This window comes from Pelodiscus sinensis, chromosome 3 (assembly GCF_052426305.1).
Source record: "Pelodiscus sinensis isolate ZL-2025 chromosome 3, ASM5242630v1, whole genome shotgun sequence".
Lineage (NCBI taxonomy): Eukaryota > Metazoa > Chordata > Testudines > Trionychidae > Pelodiscus > Pelodiscus sinensis.
Window position 1 is genome coordinate 196,876,213 of NC_143054.1, and position 27,312 is coordinate 196,903,524.

A 27,312-nucleotide genomic window follows, 5' to 3' on the forward strand; every position below is an offset into this window, starting at 1 on the left:
AAATGGACATGGGACTAGCTCACTTGGGAAGGGTCTCAACTGCCTTTTCTCCTGGCCCACTCGCCGTCTGTCTTTTTCAAACTAAAGGGGAAATAGTTTGACCACATGTTCGGATCACGTGTGGTGCTGGATTCTGCCCCTGCTTCCTCACACCAAGTAATTATCTGCTCAAGAAATCCCATTGAATAATCTCTGGCTCTCAAAGCTGCTCTACTGATTTCAGGGTGAATAACGGTGACAGATGGGCAACCCTCCCTGGTGATGTGGTATATTTGGCATATTTGAAGCAGGTTCTCTCACTCACTTACACAACATCGTCCTTGCAAAGAAGTCCCACTCTTATTCGCTCGCATTAGGGAAGTTCTTGTAGCCTAAAGATTCGCAAACACTTGGAAATCAACATTCCGCAATGGCTCTTCACAGGGACACGCTTATTCCAGAATGAGAATAGCTTTTCCCAGTGTAGTGTAATCAGCATCGGAAGTGGATTATTATTAGGGTTATAGTAGCATCTGCAGGCCCCAAACTGATATCGCAGCTCTCTGTGAAGAGCTTTCTGTGGACCCCATGGGATAGATTTTTGCCTCTTTTGCCACATCTTTGTACTGCCCAGATTGTCATTAGGGATGTAAAATCCCATGTAATTGGTTAACTTGTTAAATGTGCTTTTGAACCGATTAACCGATTAAAGGGGGAGGTTGGCTGGGCTGAAGCAGCCTCCCCACCACAGGCAGGAGCTGCTCCAACTCGTCCGGAGCAGCCCCTGCCTGAAAGGCGCCCAAGCCCAAGTGAGGAGCTACTCCAGCCCCCACCAGTTAACTCAGGGGCGGGCAATAATTTTTGAGTGGGGGCCACTTCAAAAATGTTTGAAGTGGTTGTGGGCTGCCCCGGAAGGGGCGGGGCCTCGGGCAGAAGGGGCGGGGCCTTTAAATAGCAGGAGCTGAAAGGGCTCACACCTCCCCTGCGGCTCTCAGGCATCACATTAGCCAGAGATGGGAGCTGCGAGCCCTTTCAGTGCCTGCTATTGAAAGGGCTCGCTGCTCCCGGCCTTGCTGCTAGCTCGTTGCCTGGGAGCTGGAGACACGTTAAGGGTGTTGCTTACTGGGTAAACAGTTAACCTGTCACATCCCTGCTTGTCATGGTGTAGTGAGCAGGGATGGCCGCTCACTGACCCTGAGGAGGGAGAACCCCTCTCTGAGCCCGGATGGGCTGAGCTGGAGCCTCACCATTAAGTCCGCAGCAGCCTGGGGGAAGGGCAGGAAGTATAAAAGCCAGGCCCAGAAGCTCAGTAGGGGGCCGGCTGTAGGAGGGAGCGGAGGCCAACCCTGAGAAGGCTGAGGAACCGGCTGAGGTGGACGACTGGCCTAGGCCACCAGGCCCCAGCCCAGAGGAAGAGACCCTGTTCTCCCTAGCTCTAGACTGGGACCATACAGACCCTGGGGGCCCGCCCTGACCAGGGGAACATGTACAACCGGAGGGGGAGTCTGGAAGTGGCCCAGGGGAAGCAACAGATGATCAGGTGGATCTGATCACCCTTTAAGCTGGGTCAGCGGGCTTCGGTGTGGATCCCCTGCCGACCCCAGTGCTGCAAGGCTGCCACTGCTAGGGCCCTGGGCCAGGACATGGTGGAGTAGGGAGGGCCCACGTCCCCCCTACCACTCCCTGCATTTGGGTGGCAGTCTCCCCCTCTCCACTTGTGCTGCAGAAACTGTTTACTTGTCTGCCTCACCCTGAGCCAGGGCCTGGGCTGGCATTGGACTGCCGAGACGGTTTGTCTGCCTGCCCCGCCCTGAACCAGGGCCCGGGCCGCCATTTTGATTGTGCGGGAATTGTTTGTTAGTTGGCCTACGTTCTGGCCTGGTGTGAAAGGGGCCACCGGGCTAAGACGTACAGGCCCGAGCACGGGGCAGTGACTCAGGACTCAACTACAACTCTTACACATGGCCATTTGACTACATTGTCTGAGATTCTCTCCCAGGGAAACCATTGTTATAGCAATGTGTTTCTAGGAAGTAAGGACTCAAGCATATCCCTTGACTGATTATCCCGCCTCTGAAGGCATCAGCAAGGTGCAAGCTGTATGAGATGATGAGCATATCTGTGTTTCCACTGAGTCCGGTGCAGAAGAAACTAGCCCTTTGTGAGCTCTATCTTTTCTTCCAAAATACGTTTTTAGCAATATTTTTAGTCCTGTATAGCTCATGTCCAGCAAAGCTTTTGTTCAATCAGTTTGTCACACGTTATGACAATAGTACGCTTTTGAGCTTTCCTGCCTCCCATGGAAGCCAGATGCTGCTGACCCAACTCTTCTGCCATTGCCACCCCATAACATATGTGTAACACTGCGTGATTAGCATGTCATAGGGGCAGAGTTAAGGGGATCTGGAACCCATGTGAGAAAATTAAGCTGTTAACTAAGGATTCAGTTGTTTGTTCTGCATTTTTTGCAGAGCAAATTCATTTTCTACGTTGGCGTATACATAGTTTGCTGAGGTGAATATTCATGAAGAAACCTCAGAGATTCTAGTGGTGAAAATACAATGCACTATAGGATTATTTTCAAGTCCCATAGAGGAAGTTTTTAGATCCCCTGTCAGCTTGCTTGCTCTTTGCTGTTATGAACGAGTGCGGTCTGAAAAGTGTTCCCTTCACATTCCACTGCCCTTCATTCTGCTGTCAATCCATACCCAGGGGCTGCAGCTTGTGTGTTTCAGGTCTGATTGTATAGAAACGAGGCCATTCTTCAGCGGGCTTGCTTTATAGTCTCTTTGCATAAAGCAATGGGAGGTACCACCTAAGCCAATTCGTTTTCATAGCTTGGTCCCATTTACTGAACTGTAGGTCGTACTGGTGGGACGGTGGGTCTGCAGAACACATTCAGAAAATTGTTATCTAAGAAGTTATTTGGAAAAGGGTGACACCAATGAAATCTGTATTCAGTTGTGAGTGTTTTTCCTCTCAGGATATATATGGGTGTGTCTAGACTACTGAGTTTTGTCGACAAAAGTGGACTTTTGTCGACAAAACTATACCAGCGTCTACACTACCACTGAGTTCTGTCGACATAACGTCGACAGAACTCAGCAGTTTTGTCGACGCTGGTATACCTCATTTTACAAGGCATAACACCTTCTGTCGACAGAGTTCTGTCGACAGAAGGTGTTATTGCCTGTAGGGTTGCGTCTAGACTACAGGGTTCTGTCGACAAAGCAGCTTGCTTTGTCGACAGAACTCAGTGTGTCTGGACGCTCTTTGTCGACAGAAGTTTTGTCGACAGATACTGTCGACAAAACTTCTGTCGACAAAACCCGGTAGTCTAGACGTACCCATATTGTGTTAAGTAAAAACAACCCCCTATGTCTAAGTCTATGGATACCTGACTTGGGCTTTGGGTTTCTTACAGGTCCAGTTTGGTGAGCATATATATTTTAAGAGACTGGCAGTCCCTGATGATCTGCAAAGATTGAGTTAGCCACTTCTGTGTAAATCCCATATAGGGAAGCTAGCACGTTGGGTCCAGGGTACTCACGCCCTTACATACTCCCCATACTCATGGGTAAGGACTTGGCTCCCTCCCCATGTACTGGCCAAAGCAGGTGATACAACATGTGCATGGAGAAGGTTGTCATTTACCACACTTTGGAAACAAGAAAGGAATCGTGACTCAAAGGGTGACCTCATACCTTCTGGTGCGGTGCAGCTAATATACATTGATTGGGATCAGAAGGGGCAGGCATCTTGTTTTATTAGATTGAAAGGACAGTATTTCTCCAGGGTAGCGAATGCTTCTCTGTCCTGTTGATGCTTCCCTTGTTTCCGTTTAAGCATATACGCAATTTCCTGCTCAGACAATTTCATCTTTCCAGTTGAATTTCTTCTCACCTGCCAGTGTTCTTGTCATGGATGTCATTTTTTATTTTTTCCTGCAGCGCTTGGATCTTAGTGAGGACGTGGCTGGGGCAACTTTTATGGCCGCTGGAAGCTCTGCTCCGGAGTTGTTTACATCTGTTATAGGTAAGTAACTCACCACCCATTTCGTCTTTACACAGTCTTTTAAAAGCATTAAGTCCAGATGGAATTGCCAAGTCATTCTCATACTTACAATAAGCCTTTACCTGTTCTCCCGTGGACGCATGGAAGATTAGTGGTGGCAAAGCCTTGTTAAGTCTAGGAGCTATCTGTATAAAATCTCCCAGTGTTGATGAAAGAACAAACACCTGAATTTCTGGTTTTATGTACAGTCTGCGTCACCAGGCATCATCCAGGCTCTCCGCACCGTGAATGGATTAACATGCCACTAAATTGTACCCCCCCCCCACACACACACAATGGGTTTTAACTGTGTTGAGGGGCTACGTTGATCCATTACAGGGCAGATGGCCATTTTAGTGCAGATCAGCGGGGGTGGTTACGTTTTGGTCCTGTTTTGGATAGGTGGCGATCCGCGCAAGCAGCTTTCCTGCATACCCCACCCACATCTCCTTCTCTTCCAAGATCGTGCTGAGAAATCCCTGGCTCTGTCGGTGAGGCACATAAGGGCATGCCGCTAGGGCTGGCGGCTGCTGAAGCTGCCGAGTCAAAACCTTCCTAGGGAGGGATTAGCTGAGGGCTTTAAAAAATTGTCCTTCCTCCCACCAGACGGAGAGACGGCTGCGTGGCCATGTTGCCACTGCTAGAGGGTGCACAGAGGCGCCGTGGATGACCACCGTATAAAAGCCTGTAGAATAGAACAAAGGGGGTGCCCTCACAGCAGCACCCAGCGTCCGGGGCAAGATGGAGGGTCCTATTGCCACAATGCTCGAGCGCGAGGGGCTTCGTTCTTCTCCACAGTTGGTTCCTCATCAGCAGAACTGGCTCGTTTCAACCCTGGTTCTCCACTGGTGTTAGCACAAGCCTAGTGGTGGTTCCTGTGGCCATTGGGGACAGGGAATTTGGATCGAGACTCATGCTGTAAACTGTCTACATTGAGGGAAGTGTCTAGCCCTGTTTATACCCATCTGTGCAGCAAGAGAGCGATTAGCCACTGGAACAACTTACCGAGGATTGTGGGAGATTGTCCATCCCTGGAAATACTTTACTCCAGATTGGACATTTTCCTAAAAGATAATCTGTCCTTCCTCCACACCTATTGGTCCTGAAACTGGAATTAGTTCCGGGAAGTCCTATGGCCTGCATGATACTGGAGGTCAGATTACATGATCATAGGGGTTCCCTTCTGGTCTTAAAATCAATTAACCTAATATTGACCGACTCAGGGACCATGCTATAGTAACAACGTCAGCGTTGTAAGATGGTTACAGCATGATTGGGCAGTTCAGGTGGGACCGAGTTCTAACCTTGTCAGGTCACTACTTAGTTATACACAATACCCGTTGGGTACCGATAGCCAGCAGGTGCCATTGAGTGATTATTGATTATTTGTCAAGTATCAGAGGGGTAGCCGTGTTAGTCTGAATCTGCAAAAGCGGCGAAGAGTCCTGTGGCACCTTATAGACTAACTGAAGTGTAGGAGCATAAGCTTTTGTGGGCAAAGACCCACTTCGTCAGACATGCATCTGACGAAGTGGGTCTTTGCCCACGAAAGCTTATGCTCCTACACTTCAGTTAGTCTATAAGGTGCCACAGGACTCCTCGTTGCTTTTATTGATTATTTGCAAACTTTTATTTCTATGGTACCCATTACCATAACACTTTTGATAACACATGTTTTCTCTAATCCCATGAAAGAGCCAGATTCTGCCTCCTTATTCACCCTTTACTTTCCTCTACAACTTGTCCTATTAAACTTGGGCATGTCTACACTACAGCATTATTTTGAAATAAATCACATTGTTTCAGACTAACAAGGCGAACATCCACACAGCAAGTCCATTATTTCAAAATTATTTCAGAATTAATGGGATTCTTATTTAAAAATAGTAAACCCTAATTTCATGAGGAATAACGCTTATTTCGAAATTGCTGTTTTGAAATATCAGGAGTGTGGACGCTCCACTGCTGCTATTTGAAATAGCTTCTCCCCAGCGCCATTCAGAGTAATTACTCCCCAGTGCTTCCTTGGGCGCCAAAGCCAGGTAGCACATCCACATGAAGGGAGCCTGTCTTGTACAATTTACGAGGTTTCCCTGTAGTGTGGACGTGCTATTTCGAAATAGTTATTTTGGGAGTTATTATTCTGAAATAACTCATTTTGAAATACCCATGCAGGGTAGACATGCCCTTAGAGTCAGTGTGGGCTGAATCAAGCAAAATACCCAAGATCCAGGTACAGTAGAACCTCAGAGTTACAAATACCAGAATTACTCATGGGCCGATCAACCACACACCTCATTGAGAACTGGGAGCACGCAGTCAGGCGGCAACAAAGGTGGGGGAGGAAGAGGCAAATACAGTACAGTGCTGTGTTAAATATTAATTACCAGCAATAACAGGAAAGTTTTAAAAAGATTTGACAACATAAAGAAACAGTTTCTGTGCTTGTTGAATTAAAATTAAGATGGTTTAAAGCAGCATTTTTCTTCTGCATAGCAAAGTTTCTGAGCTGTATTGAGTCTTTGCTCAGTTGTGATACACTTTTTATTCAGAGTTCTGAGCGTGTCAGAGTTAAGAACAACCTCCTTTCCTGAGGTGTTTGTAACTCTGAGGTTCTACTATACACAACAAAGGGGTGCAGGTTTTCTTAGTAGGATCCCTTTGCGTCCGAGTTACACAGTTGGCTTTGAACTTGTTTTTCAGGTGTGTTTATAACAAAAGGAGACGTAGGAGTTGGAACCATTGTTGGCTCTGCCGTGTTCAACATTCTCTGCATCATTGGCGTGTGCGGCCTTTTCGCAGGACAGGTAAGAGCAGCTCCCAAGTTCTAGTTCCATTGGCTCTCCATATATCCCAGCAAAAAAACCAGTGCAAATCAGCAGCTCACGCAGACTGAGCTTCTCCGTTTGGGGGCGAGATATGGGTGTGCAAAACGCAAGGGAGCTTTGCTTAGTTGGGGGTCTGAAGGCTGCTTTGAGGACAACAGCAGCACTGTGGAAGGGAACTGCAGGTAAGCAACGCTGCTGCCAAAGTAGCCGATTCAGAAACAAATCAGGGAGAAAGGAAAAGCTAAATTTCCTGCAAGTTTTGAGCCTTGACTTTCGTGGAAGGAGCAACTGATCTGAAGACCATCCCCCAGCACCGTTTTACAAAGGGGGAAGGAAATAGGGTGCAGGAGAGGTATTTTAGAGCTTGAACCTAATGGCCCAAAGAAATACGTCCGCCTTGCCCTTCTTCCCTGTGTTTGCTCTTCGTTGATATTCTCCTCCAATGCTCTCGTCATGTTGTGCAGGCTAATTGAGGCTTCTCTGTCACCAGCTGTGACATGACCAAATCAGGAGCCGGTAATGTCTTTGAGGGTGGATTGGAGATAACTTTTGTGTTTCTCACCATTTCATACAAAGATATTGATAACCACTCCCTCAGCATCAACGCCACCGCCAGTGGTTTCCAGCCTGCAGCCAACGGGCCACTTGCAGGCCAATCAGCACCCGGCTGCAGTCCATGTGACACCTTGAGGGCCATACAGGTAGTATATAGACTGTGTGGATGAGACCCACATAACAAAGAGGGTATGTCTATACTACAGGACAAAGGCAAATTAAGATACACAATTTCAGCTACTTTAATTGTGAAGCTGAAGTCAAAGTCGCTTAACTTGGCTTGTGGCGCTGTCTACACTGCAGGAAGTTGAAGGGAAAACACTCTTCCTTCGACTTCCCTTACTCTTTATGAAAGTAGGGTTACCGGCATCAACTGGAGCACCCCTCTCACTTTGAGTTAGCTGTCTTCACTAGAGCCACTAATACAAAATCTGGAAGATCGAGAGCAGCAGCTTCGATCTTCCTCTGTAGTGTAAGCATACCCAGAGGGAGCTTCCCACAAAGATAACTTGGGTGAGAAGTCCCGGCCTAGTTGCTAAAACACATCTGAAGTCGTAGAAGGAATGCAGCGAATGCTAGGAATATATCTTACCGGCAGCATCTTACAAGCAGCTGCATGTCAGCTGTACTGGCATCTTAAACAACAGCTGTGCTTGCCGGGAATGTTCATGAGGGTGAGGGTTGGGCTCTCTCAGCAGAGAGACCTTGCCTATGGAGCGTCATGAGCGCAGATCTCGCCTCTTACACAGATCTTGCCTCTTACAAAGAAACGTCTCTTCCTACAGCAACAAGAACACAATGGCTGGGCAGCACCTCGCTCCAGTTAAAAAATAATGTCGAAGAATAGCTTGGTCTTCTCATATGATCAGACAGTGCTGGGGCTCTTGTACATTTCAAAACAGAAGCGCCACATGGAGGAACTCTGAGCCCCAGGCTCCATGCACTGCTATTGCTTTGAAATTTACGAGAGCCCTAGTGTGGCCTCTTGTACATTTCAACGGTGGAACACTGCTGCTGTGCCCCACCCCCTCCCATGGAGCTGGAGCAGGGGGGAACTGGCTTTTAAGCTGGCTCCCACCATCACCCCTTCCTCTTTTCCCCCACACTTACTGCCTCTTTCTCATAGAGGCAGCAAGGGGGGAAGCAACTACTCAACTCGTCGATTAGTTACTTATATCCCTGATCCCAACCTGGCCCTAATCAAAAGGGGTCCAGCTGCTGCTACAGTGATCCCAAACTGGTAAATAGGAAGCACCAGGCTGACCAGCCATGGGGAGCTAGCATTTTCCACGCCACCTGGGTTGTCAGGAAAGCCAAAAGAAGAGCCTTGATTCTACCATTATCAGGACTAGGGATGTTAACTAACAATTAATTGACTAGTCGAGTAGTTGATGGAATTTCCCATTGGGGCTCTTGTACATTTCAAAGGAGGAATGCAAAACTTGGCGTACAGCCCGGGAAGTTCCACTGACTTGGGGCTGCATGCGGGTGCCTACTTTGAAATGCACATGAGTCCCCAGTGGGTATGCCCAGCGGGGACTCTTGTGTATTTCAAAGTGGAAGCACCAGCATGGAGTAGCTACAATTGAGGGGGGGGAGGTATCTGATAGTGGCAGCAAAGGGTGGGGGGAATCAACTAGTCAACTACTCCTTAACATCTTTAATCAGGACGCTTCCACAGAACTCAAAACCTCACAGCCCAGCTGCTAGCCTTTCCATTTTATGGATGCTCTCCCCATTCTTCCACTTCTTCCTCTGATAAATAAAAACCCAACTGAGCACAAAGTTCAAAAGAATCTGCAAATGTCAGTGGTTTTCAAAGCTGCCTATGAGAGGAGGACACCTAATTCTTCTTCAAATTAATCATTGTTCAGATCATCCACAGGGTGGCTTTTGCAAATGACAGCCTTAATGTTTGTGTTTGCTTTAAGACCCAGGATGGATACTTAGGGTATGCCCACGCTGCAATTGAGGGGGGCAACTGCAGCTTCTGAGGCTACGTCCAAGCTAGTTTTGAGCTACCTAGGTCAAAGCTAGCTCAGTTAACAGTATCAGTGAGGCAGCAGCCAATCATGTCCTGGGTAGGCAGGGCTAGCTCATGCAGTCACCTGTAACAGCACAACTTCACTGTGATTGTTACTTGAGCTAGCTTTGAGCTACCTGTATCAGTGCTATCTTGAGTAAATCTGCATGTGTTGCAGTGACAGGCTATGTCTACACTGTGGAGGTTTGGTGATGAAAAGCGTTGTCGACATGCAAAAGTGAAAACTAGTCAAGCCAGTTTTTCCGACTCCCATTGTCAGCAGTTCCTGGCCACACTGCAAGCTGTCCTGTTGACAGATAAGAGCAGAGCAGTGTGGGTAAGCATCCCACAGTGAAGTGTTGTGGGAAGGCAGAGCTGATCCCCGTGCTTTTTCGGGTTCCCTTGTAGCTCTTTGAGCTCTCTCTGCTAAGGAATGGCAAAGTAGAACAGCCATCTCTCCAGCCCAGTCTTCCTGCCGCTGTGTTCCTAGTGCAAGACAGAACAGAAGCATTCCAATGATTTGTTCTTTGTTTGCACTCTAAATGGAGGAGCTTACTCAGCTGTCAGATACATCCCGGAGCTTTGAAGGGGGAGGGGCACATGCCTGCAGGGCAGCAGAGATCACTAAACACTGAACACAGCCAGGCTTTGTGAGATACTGGTGGAAGCCAGTTCTCTGGACAAAACAAACAGCAGAGTCCACACTGGCCCTTTGCTGACAATAAAGGGAGAGGAAAAGACAAAAGTCTCTCACCAGGGTGCAAGTTTTTTGTTGCCAAAACTGGGTATTTTTCCCGACAGAAGTTGCATTGCAGTGTAAACGCTCTCACTGTTTTGTCGCCAAAAGGCACTTTCTGCCAATAGAACGTGCCAGGGTAAATAAGCCCTCGGTCACAGTTGCAGCAGAGACATATCCTTATGGCTCTGCCACTTGGTAGGTGGGAATGAAATTCGCTCAGCGATGAAAGATGCTGCTGTATTTGATACACTGACACAGTGCTGTTGATGATTTACATCCTCTATCAAATAGATTACTATATCCCGTCTTTGATCTTCCTCTCATTCTTTATTCTACTCTAAATGTTTGTATCGTTGAAAGTGGTGCTGTCAACTCTTGGTATTATTTTTTGAATGCTTTTCACATGTCAGACTATTGGAGACTTTCCGAGTTATCCATCCCAACTTAAAATAATTAAGTTGTGAGATTCCTGTCTGAATTAGACAGGTGATTGACTCCCTGTAATTAAATAGCTGAGTACTGCAGCTTGCAGAAATGCCAAATATTTTTATATTCTTTAAGGTGATCTTTGAAATGTCACTGTATGATCCTGTCTACAAAGGGGAAGGGAAGCACAATAGTGCAGGTAGTACGAGGCAGTGGGACAACTAAATCTGAAAGCCCAAACAGAGGAGAGGGGATTAGATGCCTGTATCAGTTCGAGAAAGTGGGCAGGGAGTTTATATTTTCACCAGAAGGTCTGGAATCTGGCATGTATTAACTATGAGCATTTTCCAGGTGGAACTGCATATTTTCACTATTAGGAAGAGTCCTTGGATAAGTTGTGAAGTGGGCATTCTCTATTGTTAGATTCCCTAAAAGAACGTGCAGCTGAAAGTTCGCAAAGTGTGCTCCGTGTTTAAGAGGCACTGTTGTAACTCATACTGTGAAAGCCCATGTGATTCAAGCCCATTATTAATTACCAAAGCTTTCCCAGGGCATTGAGCAATGTTCCCCGCAGGTGTTCTTGTGTAATCAGTAGGAATTTTTCTTCAGTCAGGTTGCCACGAACAACATTCAAACAGATGGGGATTAACTGCGCAAAACGATGACCTAGGCATAACAAAACATTTTCTTTTCGCTGTATTTCCTGGCACTGTTGTCCACCAGTCTTAAACCACCTCAGCAAACACAGCCACTAACCAGAATTTTAGATGGGAAGACGCTTGGGTGTCCAGAAAAAAATGACAATGTTGTGAAAACTCCTTGTTTTTTGTTGTTTTTTTAAGACACAGGACTTAGAACCAAAGGGCAGGTCTATACTAGGAATCTATTTCAAAAGACGCTATCTCGAAATAATAACTCCCGAAATAACTATTTCAAAATAGGCATTATTCCTCATGACAAGCAAGAGTTATTATTTAGAAATAACCAGCGAAATAACAGGCTTGGTAGTGTGGACGCTCCCCTAGTTATTTTGAAATAAATTTGAAGTAGACCAGGGCAAAATGTCCCCATAATTGTCTCCCTCCTCCCACACCCGATACTTTTCAGAAGTTCAGTAGGGATGTGGCCTACACTAAGTTATTTTGGGTGTGGTCTAATGACTGCAGAACTAGAAGCGAGGAGCTCTCCTTTTTGCTTTAAAGCTGTTTAGGGGGCTAACTCGCATTGATTTCAGTAGAAGTTAGGCACCTTGAACACCTTAAAATATTGGGCCTTTAACCGTTGTTTGCTGAAGGGTTTTGACCTGCAAGGGAACCAGGTGTAACTTACCGTGACTGGGTAGCTGACCCATTAAATGAAGTTTGGCTCCACTCTCCTGTTCCAATCCATGTGCCGGGCCAGTTAAAAGGATGGTCAGCACCTGAGGGGCGAGGCTGTAAGGCCAGGCCTGTACTAAAGGGGAAAGTTGACTGAAGATGTGCAAGTCCAGCTATGCTAATTACGTAGCTGGCGCTGAGGTATTTTAAATGGTGTTTTGGTGCCGTCCACGCAGTGGGAGGTCAAAGGGAGGAAATGTTCCTGTTGGCTTTCCTTACACCTCGTGAGGAGCAGAACTACCAGCGCCCTCGCAGTTCGAATGAGTAGGTCTCTATTAGACCCGCCAATTCCAGGGCTGGTCTTACCATGAGGCGAACTGAGGCGGCCGCCTCCGGTGCCAGACTGTGGGGGGCGCCACTAGGACCCAGAGTTTAGAAAAGTTTTGGCCCATTCGAGGAGGGGTGGGGGCATCATTTGAGCTCCCCACCTCAGGTGCCAAAATGTTGTGGGCTGGCCCTGGTTAATTCGAACTCTGGAAGATTGTCTGAGGCAGCATCAATCTTCTCCCTAGTGTAGACAAGCCCTAAGAGACCTGGTGAGAGAGAGTGTTAGAGGAGACTGAGTCAGTCAGGCAAGCTCAGATCCTAGAGAGAGAAGTGGGTGTCTGGGAGAGGCCTGGAAGCAGGGGAGCATAAGGAGGATTTGTCGGCTGATGTCCCCATCCCACAAAGCCAGGGCCAGAGGGCTGAAGCTGGTAGGAGCAGGAGTGGCCGAGAAAGATGCCTGCCAGCTCTAAGCCAGAGAGCTGGAGCAAAGAGCTACAGAGGACTGAAGGGAAGAGGGGAGGTTCCCTACTAATATCTCTGCCAGAGAGCAGGGCCCCAGAGGAGCCGTGACAGACTCCTAGCAGAGAAGCTGTGTGAGTTCTTGCTGGTAAGAGGGGGCTGGTGGCCCAGAAGGAAGGGCCGGGCACAGTCCTGGCAGAGGGACAGAAGAGGATGGTTAAAGAGTCCAGGTGTGGCGAGAGATGCTGGGAAGGTGAGAATGAAGCTGGGTTTTAAAGAACACAAGCCCTGGGGGACAGGGACTGGCGTTTGGGCTGTTTGCGCTCAATGTTGGTTAATCACGGCTGCTGGTGGATTGGAGGAAAAGTTCATGTGGAGTTAGTAGGGACCCAAAAGGGAAACTGGAATGAGGGGCCATGTTCAGGGCAGTCCTGAAGTTACTGTTTATACCTACTTTATGAAGCAATACTGACCGGGACTTTCCAAAGCTCTTTGAAACCCTCAAATGAAAGAGCCGTTGCAGAGTGAACTATTATTTCCAGGTTGTGAGAATTTGGGAGGGGGTAGGTAGAACTTCAGTGGAAGGGTTTTCGAAAAGTGCTCCATTTTGGCCTAACTCTTCTTCCATTGCAGTGAGTGGAAGTTTGACCATCCCCTAAATAGAAGCAGAGTTAATCCAACACTGAGTGCTTCTGAAACACCCTAGACTTTTGCAAGACTTTGTAAATGTGACCGAGGATACAGTGTTGCCATTTCTGCTGGAGAACAGAGTATTTTGGGGTAAACATAGCCACAATTAAGACTTTTGCCAATTGTATCCAGTATTGAAATGTTTGCTGCATATTGTAAAAGATCTTCCAAGCCAGTTTATATGTATCAGAAGAAAATGAGAGCAGTCCTCTGGGCTTGCTGTTAGCTCACAAATCTCAGAAGCCTCTTCACATGGCCTACAGTACATGTGTCTGGTGAAAGTGAGGGAAATGGACCTTTATACGGCCACTTTTCTATGCCAATTTCAGTCCCACCGTGTTCGTATGAGCTTCAAATGGAGGAATTAACCAGCTAATCCACCCCTCCTCGACATTAGTGTTCACTTGTGGGGATGTAGCAGATAAGAATAGTCAGTATGGACAGTGGGTTGAACTCCCCTCTGAGTCATACTGCTGACCTCTGTTATTATACAGTTGTACCAATGGGATAACTGAACCTGTGGGGCTGCAAATTAGGAAAAGTTTCAGCATTTTGGTTTATTGCATCTTTCTCAGTTTCCAGCACCTTTTCCTCCTTATTGTTTTTCTTAGGGTACGTTTACACTGCACACTTATTTCAAAATAAGCTATTCCGGAATAGTTATTCCAAAGTAGCTTATTTTAAAATAGCACATTACACTGCAGGGAAGCCTTAAAACTAGTCCGAGGCAGGCTTCCCTAATGTTCGTGCTACCACGATTTAGAGCCCCAGGAGGCACTAGGGAGGAATTACTTAGAATGGCCCTGGTGAGGGGCTATTTCGAAATAGCAGCGGTGGAGCGTCTACACACGCCGTATTTCGAAATAGCTATTTCAGAATAGGCGTTATTCCTCGTAGAATGAGGTTTACAAATTTCAAAATAAGCCATCCATTATTTCGAAAGTATTTGGAAATAACAGAATGGCTGTATAGACGCTAGTTATCTCGAAATAACGGTGCTATGTAGACACACCCTTAGTGAGACTACGTGCTTCTCATAAAAACCCTTATTCCGTTCCTTATTACAGCCACATAAGGGCCATCCCAGTACTAGGCCCATCACTTTTAAGTGCCTGCTTTTCATTCAGAATGTATTGCTGTATGTGAATCTCCCTCTACCTGGCTTGATAGCTTCCCCTTACAGCGTCCCCTGTGGCATCTGATTTACAGGGGAGAATCCCTGGGCCAGGAAGCACAGCTCAGATCCAGCCAAGGAATCCTCAGGCTGGTCAGGGAGGGTGCTGATTTTCTATCGATAAAATGCTTGGCATATCCAGCTACAGTGTGTCTGTGCCACTGCACTATTGAACAAGCTCATGATTCTTGATGGTGTTGAATGTGGGAAGCGAAGTGGTTAATCTTTTCCGTGGTCCGTTTTGCTCTAGGGAATGAGATGAAGGCTTTGAAGGGACTTGTGCAGCCACCAAAAACTAGTGACCAATACAAACGGATCACATCATTGGCGAGTGTAAATTGGCATCAGGCCACCCACTTCATCATGTTGCCATATGACTGTGCATTGCAGTGCCCGACTGAATCATTAGACAATTGCACATGGCAAATCCATGTGCTTCAGTGCCTTAGATGTGATCAGAACTGGTTTTAACTGCACGGCAGCGCTTGCGGAAGAGACAGTTCTCTCTGTTTCCAATCATCACTGGTTGACGAAGGAATTCTCTGTTACGATGGGTTTAGTTTGCTATGGGGGAGTTAATTTAGGACCCAACTAAGCAGTTTCAACAAACCTCTGTATAGTAAATTGCACATGAGTCATCCAGGGCTGCTGATCTAGCTCCGGAGTGCTGTGACCTAAGCTACATGATTACAGCACAGGTGCAGCCACAGTTCTGAAATGATCACGTGGCTGTAGCTTCTCGGATGTCTTATATGCTGGTCAGCCTGTGAACACTCCCCTCTCGTTGGTGGGCAGTTCCTCACATTCATCCCACTAAAGCGATGACCCATTTGACAGGGCAGCGGTCTGGCTTCGAATGGTCAAGACGTGGCCAGTTTCCTGGATGTGCTGCCCTGTTGCCCCGCCACCTTCTAGTAGACGGTGAGATCTTCAGCGCAGGAACCTTCCTTTACGTCTGGGCAGCGCCTAGCATGTTGTGACGTACTTACCATGTAAGGGCATTTGGGGCATGTCTGTTGCGTTTGTGCCCCTCGCACAGTGGTGGGCAACCTGCCGCCCATTGGGGATCTGTGTACGGCCCACAAGACACTTGGTTTACCGTTGCCCACACACAGAGTTGCCAGATTTTGCTGGTTCCCATCCTTGTAGGGTTTTCTTTTTCCTACCAGTATTCCAGAAATGACAAGCACTTCAATTGAAGGCACGTGAAGCTGAGGCACATGGGATTGCACACAACATTGCGATCACCGTGCCCCGCCCCCCCCCTCCCCCGTGTCCCATCACAGCACTGCTATGGTTCCACCCGCACCTCCGCAAACTCTAGGCGTGCAAGGGCTGTTAGCAAAGCTACCCTGTACCAGGAAACCATCTCGCAGCCATGGAGATAGTGGGCCACTCATGAGATAGTGGGGCCACCAGTCTAGCTTGTCCCTCACTGACCTCGCAGATGTGATCCTGGTCCAGCCTAGGGCTTCTAGGTGCTACTTCAGTACAAAGAATAATGAAAACCAAGTAAGTACAAGGATAATTACATATCTCCTCCGTGTAGCCCTCCCTAGTTTGATGGCATATTTTATTAAAGGGAACGGTTAATACAGTCTTTGTGCTGCGCAAACATCAACACCTCTCTGGATCTTAAAAATACACACACACACACACACACACACACACACACTCGGTCTCTGTCTCTGTCTCTCTCTCTCTCCAAAATCTTTGCTCCTCTCCTGCCTTGATCCCACTAACCCTTATTCAGGTGAGGGTTTACACCAGCAGCCCCGTTAGCAGCAATGAGAATGCATGTGTGTGTATGAGTTAGCAAAGTCAGGTTCACAGTGGTTCCTGCTATGAAGGTCTCCACAGATAAACAGTTCAAGTGACAATAAAGCTATTGCCTTTTCAGTCCTGGGCCAGCCGGTTTTTAGAGCATGATTCCAAACTCCAACTCCCACCCTGTCCACTGACGTGGCTTTCTTATTATTGCTGTTTAGTCAACCAGCAGGCCAGAGATGTGTTTCCCCTACAGCCCTTTTACGGGAGCAGTGGCATGTAAAAAAGTGCCACAAATCACAATCAGATTCTTTTAAAGAATTCATTTTAATTACAACATTTTCAGTAGTACACTGTTCAAGAATAGGTAACGGTTCTCATCACTAGAGCCCTGCAAACCTGCGGGTATCTGCCTTATATCCATGGATATCCGCATCTATCGATGTGGATGTGGATATCCACGAATTTTGCAGACACCAGTTTTGTCTCCACACAGGGCTCTACTCATCTCTAAATGCAATTGGCAGTCGATTTGACCTTACGGTAAACTAAAAGGCACAATGGAACTTTGTCTGTGTTCTAATGCTGTTCTGAACATAGACAGATTGAAGTATATGCCTACGGGTCTGATTTCTTTTCATCATATCAGGTGCCTAACTTCTGTTGAAATCAGTGGGCGTTAGGCTCCTAAATACCATAAAAAATCAGGGCCTCAGACTGGAAGCTCTTTAGGTCAGGGGTCATCACTTAAGGTTTGTCTCCACTAAGTAATGCCAAGGATAAACACTACACTGACCGATCTGCTGGCCGTAGATTCGTCGTGTCTATTTAGACACGGTAAATCAATCTCCAAGCACTCTCCCATCCACACAGGTACTCCACAGGGACAGGAAGAGTAGCCAGCATCGACAGGGGAGCAGTCCCTCTGACCTTATTGCACACAAGACACCGCAGTAACATTGTGAGTTTCAGCTACCCTGTTTGCGGAGCTGACAAGATGTAGATTAGATTGATGGCAGGAGTTAATATAGACAAGGGTTTAGTTACATGAGTGAGCAATGCCACCACAAACAAATAAGGAACAACATGCACGCAGCTCCTGCCTTGGCTCCATGAACGCAGCTCGCACTGCTGTCTCACGGACTTGTGAGGACCGAGTCTGGCCACACAGAATGAGGTCTTGTTTTGATTTCACCCCAGAGAAATGAGTTTATATTCACAGGACTATATTTATAACTGGGACACTCTGAGTACATTTTCCAGACCTGAAAAAGGGCTCTGCATAAGTTCAAAAGCTTGTCTCTCTCCCCACCAGAACTTGGTCCAATAAAAAAAGTCACCTGGCTCACCTTCTCTCTCTTTCTTGCTAACTGAAATAAATGTGGTAAAGGAGCCAACGTTAGCAAGCCAGCTTCAAATTTGTTTTTCAAAGCTGGAATCAAAGCCACCTAGAAAGAGTTTTGTCCAGATGCGTTTAATAGGGTCTTGTGGTTAAAGGTACTTGAAAAAAGAGGTTAAAAACTTTTATAAATTTGTTAGTTTTGTTGGGGCTTTTGGGGAACAAAATGTCCTCAAAATATTTCAGAATTAAAAACACACAACCAGCTTGTTATCCTTGGGAAAAGTGGATGGTTGCCAGCCCATTAGTTGAGCACCATACCGACTGACAATGATAATATCTGGGCCTGCCATTGTTTTTCCTTAGTGGGACTCAAAACTCTTTTGAGAGGAGGTCAGTATCATTAGCCCCATTTTATTGATAGGGAAACTGAGGCATGTGGCTTTGACATCACTTAAGGTTACCCAGCAGGTCGGTAGCTGACCCCACCTAGCATGGAGCTACTGAGTGAGTCTGGGCTACTGAACTTCCTCCATGGCTGCAGTGCAGAGCTGTGTGAGCAGTGCAGGCCGCTGACCAGCTCGGGGATAATGGTGGGTTTGAGGAGATGATGGTCCCTAGAAGGGGAAGTCCCCTATGCCTTTATTCAATGTGGGGAGCTTCTAACTGTGCTACTGAGAATGGAGGCACCTCCTCTGCATCACTGAGCCCTTCGTGCCCTCTCCCCCAGCACAGACAGGCCCGATAACTGCCTCAGAGGCATTGGGCATAAAATCCATTTCTAAAATGAGAATTTCAGGTGGATCTGACAATCCATCTGGGGAGCCTCACGCTTGCCCCCTACCCACTCACATGCTCAGCTCTAGGGAACCCCCCCCCCCAGACATGCAGACACACAGTCAGCCCCTCAGGTCTCTCCCTTAAGAAAATTCTGGTTGCCCCCCTGCTTGGAGGCAGTTTGTCCATAAATTGTTCTCAGTGAGGAGAGCAGTGACATTTCCTTTTATCCTGGTCCTCGGGGGCCAAGTTTTCCAACAGTGTCTAGTCTCTGAGCACCTGACCTGAGACCCGAAAGGGCTTGAAGTTCAGAAAATGCCGGTGTTCCCCACGGACGATCAGGCCTCTTTCAGCCACCTTGTGTTGGGCCTCGAAAAAAAGAGGCCCCAAAATCCCTTTCGGAATGCCTGACCGGAATGTATCATGAGGCGAGAGAGAAACTCAGCACACCCCAGGGCTGCCAGACACAGTCCCGTTCACTGGAAAAGGCTTGTGCATCCGGCTTGCCTTGCTCCTTCCAAGTTGAATATGAGTCAACAGTGTGATGCTGTTGTCAAAAAAGCAAATATGATTCTAGGTTGTATCAACAGGTGTGTTGTAAGCAAAACTCGTGAAGTCATTCTGCCGCTCTACTCTGCACTAGTTAGGCCTCAGCTGGAGTACTGTGTCCAGTTCTGGGCGCCACATTTCAAGAAAGATGTGGAGAAATTGGAAAGGGTACAGAGAAGAGCGACAAGAATGATTAAAGCTCTAGAGAACATGACCTATGAAGCCAGGCTTCATGAACTGGGCTTGTTTAGTTTGGAAAAAAGAAGATTAAGGGGGGACATGATAGCGGTTTTCAAATATCTAAAAGGGTGTCACAAGGAGGAAGGAGAAAATTTGTTCCTCTTGGTTTCTGAGGACAGGACAAGGAGTAATGGGCTTAAAGTGCAGCAGGGGAGGTTTAGATTGGACATTAGGAAAAAATTCCTAACTGTCAGGGTGGTCAAATATTGGAATAAATTGCCAAGGGAGGTGGTGGAATCTCCCTCTCTGGAGATATTTAAGAACAGGTTAGATAGACATCTGTCAGGGATGGTGTAGGTGGAGCTTGGTCCTGCCTTGAGGGCGGGGGGCTGGACTCGATGACCTCTTGAGGTCCCTTCCAGTCCTATTATTCTATGTTTCTATGATTCTATGATTCCCTGGATGGAGTTAGCACTTCCCTCTACAATAGCACTGAAATAGTTTGACACTCCTGCAGGGGGGGGACAGAGTTTGCCTGCACAGTCCTGTACCACTGTGGGCACAACGTACATGTTCCGGGGGCGGGATCTCCAGAAGTGCTGTTCACGGCACAGTGGTATGGCTCCACAGATGTGCTAGCGAAGCTGCGGGATGGGTGTCGGAGAAGCCGTTTCCCTCGGCGTCTCTGTTGCTCCAGGAGCCTGTGTCTATTCTGTTTCATCTGTAGAGATCTCAAAGTCATGTATCATTAACGCTATTTATTTAGCCCTTGTCTGGTTTGTTTGTACTCCTGGGGATGTGGGAGAATGAGGAGGAGTGGGAGAAATCTGAGAACACTGTGTGCAGTGAAAGCAAGATATCAGTTCTTCCCTTAAGATACAAATCTGGCAACATTTCTTGATGATACTTGTTATACAGCAGGATAGAGATGTAAGAATCATAGAAAACTAGAACAGAAGGGACCTCAAGAGATCATCAAATCCAGTCCCCTGCCCTCACGGCAGGACCAAGCACCATCTAGATCATCCCTGATAGATGTCTGTCTAACCTGCTCTTAAATATTTCCAATGATGGAGATTCCACAACCCCCCTAGGCAATTTATTCCAGTGCTTAACCACCCTGACAGTTAGGAAGTTTTTCCTAATGTCCAAACTAAACCTCCTTTGCTGCAGTTTAAGCCCATTGCTTCTTGTCCTATCCTCAGAGGCCAAGGAGAACAATTCCCCCCCTCTCTCCCTGTGACACCCTTTTAGATACCTGAAAACCGTGATCATGTGCCCTCTTGGTCTTCTCTTTTCCCAACTAAACAAGCCCAATTCCTTCAGCCTTCCTTAGAGCTCATGTTTTCTAGACCTTTCATCATTTTTATTGCTCTTCTCTGGACCTTCTCCAATTTCTCCACATCTTTCTTGAAATGTGGTACCCAGAACTGAACACAATACTCTGCCCCTTGAGCTGGTGGTGGATTGAATTAGGGTTGTTCCTTGATTGTCAGTTAACTCTGTGTATCTGTAAAGACGTGAAGATGATGCCTCAAATCCATAATTCTACTCAGAGCATATTTTCAGCCCACTGTCCCCCACAGTACACACATGTGTGGATCTTTACCTGCTCCTTTATCTCCCACCTTCCAGCTTCTCCTCCCCCTTGGTTGGAATAGTGGTTAATCTTCGCAAGCACACAGCATTGGTCTAACTCTGATGGTATTCAAAGCAATGGGGTTATACCCATTCTGAAGATCTCATCTCATCTGAATCCTCCACCCTTCCCGGCACATGTGCTGTGGTCTTCAGTGTTTGTCTCCCGATATGTCTCGGTAGTCACCCAAAATAGAGAAAGCCACTAGAATTAATCACATGAGCTGCAGATTACTGATGGGGCTGTCAGAAAGAGGGAAATTTTTATATATCATACAACTTGCATTTGTTAGCCAGGCACCTAGCAGCTGGGTTCTTGTTACACCCCTGTGCAATTCTCCGTAATGAAATAAGAGATCGTTCTGAAGGTCATTCGAGGCTCACAGTCGCCATCATGTGCTGGACAGTCGTCGGTTGCTGTTGCTGTTGCATGGAAACCTGGTTGTTCAGAGGTGACGTTGTTTTCCTAATTGTGGGTAGTTCATAGATTCATAGACACTCAGGCGAGAAAGGATCGTGTGTATTAATCCAGTCTGCCAACCTGCATATCACAGACCAAAGGAATTGAATTAATTCCTGGAGTAGAGCATATCTTCTAGAAAAGATGATCACTTTCCCTGTAATAGAGAATCCAGTTTCTCCTTAGGTAATTTGTTCCACCGTTTAATTAACCTCGCTGTTAAAAATGTGCATCCTATTTCTGCTCCAAAATTGTCTAGCTTCAGCTTCCAGCTGTTGGGTGTCGTTATACCTGTTCCTTCAGGGCTCTCTCAGATAACTGATTTAACTCCCCAATTTGTTCAGGTGGATAAGCAGGGCCTACTTACCCAGAATGTTTCAAACAGCCCGTTCAGAGATAGCCTCATTCGCTGCAGTTATCGTATTAGTCTGCCACTCACTGAAACGCCTCAGAACCTAATGGTCCAGTTTCATTCTTGTGTATAAAAAACAGGTGCTGTCCAGTGCCAAACTCAAGTGCATTGGGTCGGCCACATTTCTGCCATAGTGCCAATCTTTTGTCTGAATAAATAAATTGAATTCTGACGGGTTTCCACTGGCCGAGTGATTATTCACATATGTGTAAGTGAGGAATGCATCTCCAGAGTTGTGTGTTAGATTGTGCTTTGATACACCTGGAAATGTGTAAATATTCCCCAGGAAATAGGTGTTCTAAATAAAGAAGGGTAAGAAAAAGAACCTGTGAACAGGAATTTAATAACCAGGGAGAACTTTGCTTGTTGAAGAGATTGGGATTTTGCAGTCTAATTTTGTTTATTTTGTTTTTCCGCACAGTTAGCCTGCATACATCTTAATCCTTTAAGCTTTAATTTCACTGTCTGCGTGTGCAGTTTTGTCTGGCCCCGCTACTGACCTCTGGTTTTGTGATTGTATTTATGAGATTCTTTCCCTCTGACTTTTTTTAATTTGTAATGTTGGAAAAGGGTTTTTTGGCCCGGAGCAGTAGTTTAAGGATGTGTAATGTACCACCGGTGTGACCTTTTAATAATCCAGGGCAAAGATTTGGTTTGTGCCCTATCACGTTGTCAGAGGTTGTGGCCTTGACACTCAGGCTGTGTCTAGACTACATGCCATCTCGGCAGAGGCATGTAGATTAGGGTTGTAGGCAAAGGCAAATGAAGCCGCGATTTAAATGATCGCAGCTTCATTTACATTTACATGGCTGCCGCGCTGAGCCGACAAACAGCTGATCAGCTATTTGTCGGCTCGCTGCTAGTCTGGACGTTCCCCCTGTCGACATCAAAGCCCTTTGTCGGCAGCCCCGTTATTCCTCGTGGAATGAGGTTTACCGGGGCTGCCGACAAAGGGCTTTGATGTCGACAGGGGGAATGTCCAGACTAGCGGCGAGCCGACAAACAGCTGACCAGCTGTTTGTCGGCTCAGCGCGGCAGCCATGTAAATGTAAATGAAGCCGCGATCATTTAAATCGCGGCTTCATTTACCTTTGCTGAACAAACAAATCTACATGCCTCTGCCGACAGAGGCATGTAGTGTAGACGTACCCTGATCAGTTAGTCAGTCAATGTAGCTCTGGCAAAAATACCATACCCACGCCACTTAAATACTTCTGGTCACAGCCAGTTGCTAGAGCATCTCAGCTAAAGACGACTGAGTTCGTTCATAGCCAGCAATAAGATATATAGTCAGTATATAGCCAGGACCAGTTTTTAACAGGACTCCTCAAAGGATCTGGCCCTGAGAAGTTGTGATAAATGCAAACTGGCCCCTAAGGGAAACATCCAAATAGGGACACAGCGATGTGCATGAAACCTCATCTGAGACTGGGGAGAAGGGAGTATTGTTCATTACATACCATAGCAGGGGACAAAATCCGAAAAGGGGCCACAGCAGGAGAGCAGGAAGGGGTGTCAGAACTAGGGGGCATCATCTGATATAAATACATTGGACCAGGAGCTGCAAAGTGACCGCAGATGCAGCTGCTGCCGTTTCCTTTACATGTTGCCCTTTGTCAGTCCCCGTAATACACGAGGTTCGAAGGGATGCCGGAAAGGATGAGACCACAACTGGGGGTTTCAAAAAGAACAAACTGATTTTATTTTGATGGCGCCAGACAATCATCAGAACAAAAATTAAACAGATTGCCAGACAACACAAAACAATTCCCTGAGGCTTTTCTAAATCACAATAATTCCCAATAACTGCCCAGGGGTTAGGAACAGTTGAATTAACACTGGTATTATCCATAGGGCTGACTATTTACACAACTTTATACAAGGAAACAGTAAAAAACCTAAACCACAACTATTTATAAACTAACTTAGTAACTTTTTAGCTACTGTCACTTGGCAAGCAATAAGGACAACTAAAAAATCAATTAGGATAGGGATGATGGTGGGAGGGGGGGGGTTATACCAGTTCTGGAGACAGCAGGAACACAAGTACCGGTCACACGCTCATAAACTGTCTCCACTCGGGTCGACCAACTCGGAGTACGCTCAGTAAGACTCAAGAGCGGGGGGTGCAAGGCGTCTGGGTGATCAGGCCAGGCGTTCACTCAATGCGAATCCCCAGTGAGAGAGGGGCTGCCTGCCTGTTTTATTGCCTGTGAACTTATCACCCCATAGGTTGGTTTTTGCTGCAGTGGGTGGAGTAGCAGGCCTGAGCACCAGTCAGCCCACTGGCTGATCTGTTACTGCAATGGGTGGAGCGAGCAGGGGAAGATTATTAATTTACATGCCCTTATATGGAAAACACTCCACCTCACAGACAGAGCCCCCTATACCAGCCTCAGAGGTATTACAGGCTATGGCTCCCTGCGACGGGCAGCCATTCCTGATGTTCTGTCTCGGACACCCTTTAGCTGTCCCGGAGTATTGCTGGGCACTGGGGCATTTTCCAACTCTGACCAGCGCTGCCCTCGTGACATGGAGAATCTGCATTTTCCCTCTTTTCCCTGCTTTTCTAGAATTGTATTTTCTCAATGTGTCTCCTGTGAACAGACCCTCCCCCCACCAAATGGACACTCACTGACTGTAAATGCAGCAGAATCTTTTTGGTACTGTATTCTCACAAGAAGGCTCCTTTTTCTCAAGATACTCACCCATGCGATGCAGCACTGGTGATTTCACAGAGTCAGGCCAAAACCAAATGATCCGGCAAGTTAGGTTTCCCTTCAGCTTCCACTCCCTGTGTAATGAGCATTGCAGCCATGGGAATGGAATGATTATTGATTTATGCTGAAATTGTGCCAGGCAAAACGCTCTTTACCTGGTGTAAAAACTAATGGAGATACTTGTTTTCCTAGTTCTATAGGTGACGTTCTCCACACGGCTGCTTTTGTCCCTTCCACTCAAGCTCTGCCAAAGGAGTCCCTGAAATCTCCTTTTTACAGGTGATATCACGTTTGTTCCTTGAAGAAGAGACTCTCTAAAGAGTTAGATGTGGAGTTCCAATAAGCACTCAAAGACATTTTATGCTTCTCTGACTCTTTTCGAATTAGAGGGACGAGGCGGGTGAGGTAATCTCTCTTCTAAAACCAACTTCATCTCTGACAGGGACAAGCTTTTGAACTCCACAGAGTTGTTCTTCTGGTGTGATGAGTTCAAAAAATGGTCTTTTTCACCAACAAAAGTTGGTCCAATTAAAGGTATTGCCTCACCTGCCTTCTCTCGCTGTCTCTCTCTCATATTGGGGCCAATATGGCTACAAGAACACTGCAAACATCTTCTCAAATTACCCACCCTGCTTGAGAACAGCCCCTACGCCAGGACTTCTGAACTTTGGCCCAATTCAGCAAAATCCCAGTAGCAGATCAGAGATGATTTGGAGCAAGGATAGGCTGAAGGCTCTTTCCATTTTGCAGTCACTTTGCACTTCTGGTTTGTGTCCCTTCCATATTCTTCACCCACCATGGCTACCTCTGACCCCTTCCCTAATCCAAACCTCAGTGTCCACATGATGGCAGAGTCCAAAGGGGTGGGCTTTGACAGTATCATGGGGCTGTGATGGTATTGGCTTGCTTGGGGCTGGGTGGGCACAGATCAGGATGCTTCCTTATCAACGTGGCTCCCTCTGTCACGGCAACCATTCAAGTCAAGACTATGGCCCCATTCTCACGAGGAGGTTGGTGGGGCTCCCAGTCCAGGTGGGCTGGGGGAGTCAGCTGGAAACATAGTATCTCAAATTGTCTCCTCCTAGCATCTGGGTCCAAGGTGGTTGAGACTAGAGGGACCACTGGCTGGGCATTTCCCCACTCATGGTCTCCCCTCTAATGGGGCCTTCCTTGAACCTCTCAAGTTCTATGCACTTGGGAACCAAGGCTGAGTGGGATAGTCTGCTGGTGTGGGAGAAGCAACTATATCTGTATAGTGTGGGCAGCTAGTCTGAGAGCAGGAGAGTGAACTACAGACATTAAAAGAAGCTGATGCCAAATGCCACGAAAGCCATGCAGCTAGAGAAAGACCCTCCAAGGGGAACGCTCAGAAAGTCCAGTCCCAGCTCTTTCAAGGTAGCAGAGTGGCCCCATGTGCTAGGAAGGGAAGTTGGATAATCAATGTCTGCTGTGCCATTCTTAGCTCTTCTGCTTTGCATTTGCATAGTGGTTTGACAGATGTCTCATCTCTAGTTCTCCACCTGAAAAATGAGACAGGTTGAATCTGTCTTGTCCGACACTCTCTGATCCGGCAACATCCGTGATCCGGCGTGATGTTAGTGAGCCAGATGTCCACTTATCGTGGGTGTGGCCAAGTTTGCCGTGGTCCCATAAAGTTTGTTTACAGCCACCAGTCCTGGCTCTCAGTGTTCGGTGCTATTATTTAGCTCTAATTTACCCCTACGTGTCTTCTCAGAGCCCAGTCAGCAGTGGAGGGGATGGCAATGCATCTCTTTTCTGGACAACAGTGTTGCCTTGTTGGTTCTTCATGTGTGGAGAGACACGGGCAAAGGGCCCTGAGAGATTGTGCTCTTCTTTGCTTCACTTTGCACACAAAGCTCCATGGCGTTTGAGTGGTATGAAGGATCCATAAGCAACTTTTGAAGTCTGTTCTCCTTCCTGGATTGGTTTTAATCCCCACCTACAACTGGAGAACCAGGTTTGAACAAACCTAATAATGCTCAGCAGGAGCTACCCCGTTTGGCCTGGGTTTGGGTGAAATGCCTGTGAAATGGTTTTTTACGTGATTTCCACCCAAAACAATAAGGGTAGGAAACCTGCTGCAAAGTTGAGCTGTTCAGCAGAAGTTTGGGCACAGGTCCAATAGCAGCCCACTGGATCACGTTGGTTAACAGTACAGTCTAGTTTGCAGGGGCCTAGCCTTCTTCCAGACATTGTATCACTGTGTCAAATCAAGCTGTTACTTCTTTCAACAAATAGCTGTCAGGAAAAGCACCACTCGTCTCAGGTAGATATTTTAATTTTCTGCTTGGATTCACTGAGCAGCTGTGATTTCTCCTCTTTGGACTGTTGCTTGGATTTGCATAAGGCCATTAAGGACTGTTAATGATGTTTATCACCAGTACAGCTGCCATTTATATTTGCGTGGCGTACGTAGAATTAAACATCACTAATATTACTAATTATTATTAGCAGGGCAATTAACGATCCTAAAACCAACCTGCAGGGTAAAGATTTCCCAACGTACTCTTCCAAACCCGAACCACTGTTGCAACTTTGCTCACGTTAACTGTCAGAATGGTTGCTGTGCAATTGAATTTGAAAAGTCTGGGGTCTAACTCTTTATTCCAAGCTCCTTAGGAAAAGGCGGGGAGGGAGGGTTCAGGACAGGATTGAAAGTGATGCAGCATTTTAACAGCATTTGCTGCTTCGTGGGTAGATTTGCCCCTCCCCCCATTTTCATATGAAGTTTAGCATGCTGCGGGGTCTATATGAAGGATTCTGTAGGGCCATACACAGCGGGGGACATTCCCTGGGGGGTTCCGAATTCAGCTCTTGCTGAGCCCTGTGGGCAGGCGAGGACAAATCTAAATTCACTGCCGCTTAGATTGTAAGCTCTTT

General features: G+C 47.0%; 1 protein-coding gene across 5 annotated transcripts in view; it reads left to right on the forward strand.

The window, feature by feature from the left end:
- Nucleotides 1-27,312, forward strand: part of SLC24A3 (solute carrier family 24 member 3) — a 347,553-nt gene that overhangs the window by 257,882 nt on the left and 62,359 nt on the right. For all 5 annotated transcript variants that reach the window (XM_075925773.2, XM_075925774.2, XM_075925771.2 and 2 more), the window contains 2 exons: nucleotides 3,930-4,014; nucleotides 6,736-6,839. In XM_075925773.2, the coding sequence (XP_075781888.2) occupies nucleotides 3,930-4,014; nucleotides 6,736-6,839 (189 nt within the window). The remainder of the gene's footprint in view (nucleotides 1-3,929; nucleotides 4,015-6,735; nucleotides 6,840-27,312) is intronic.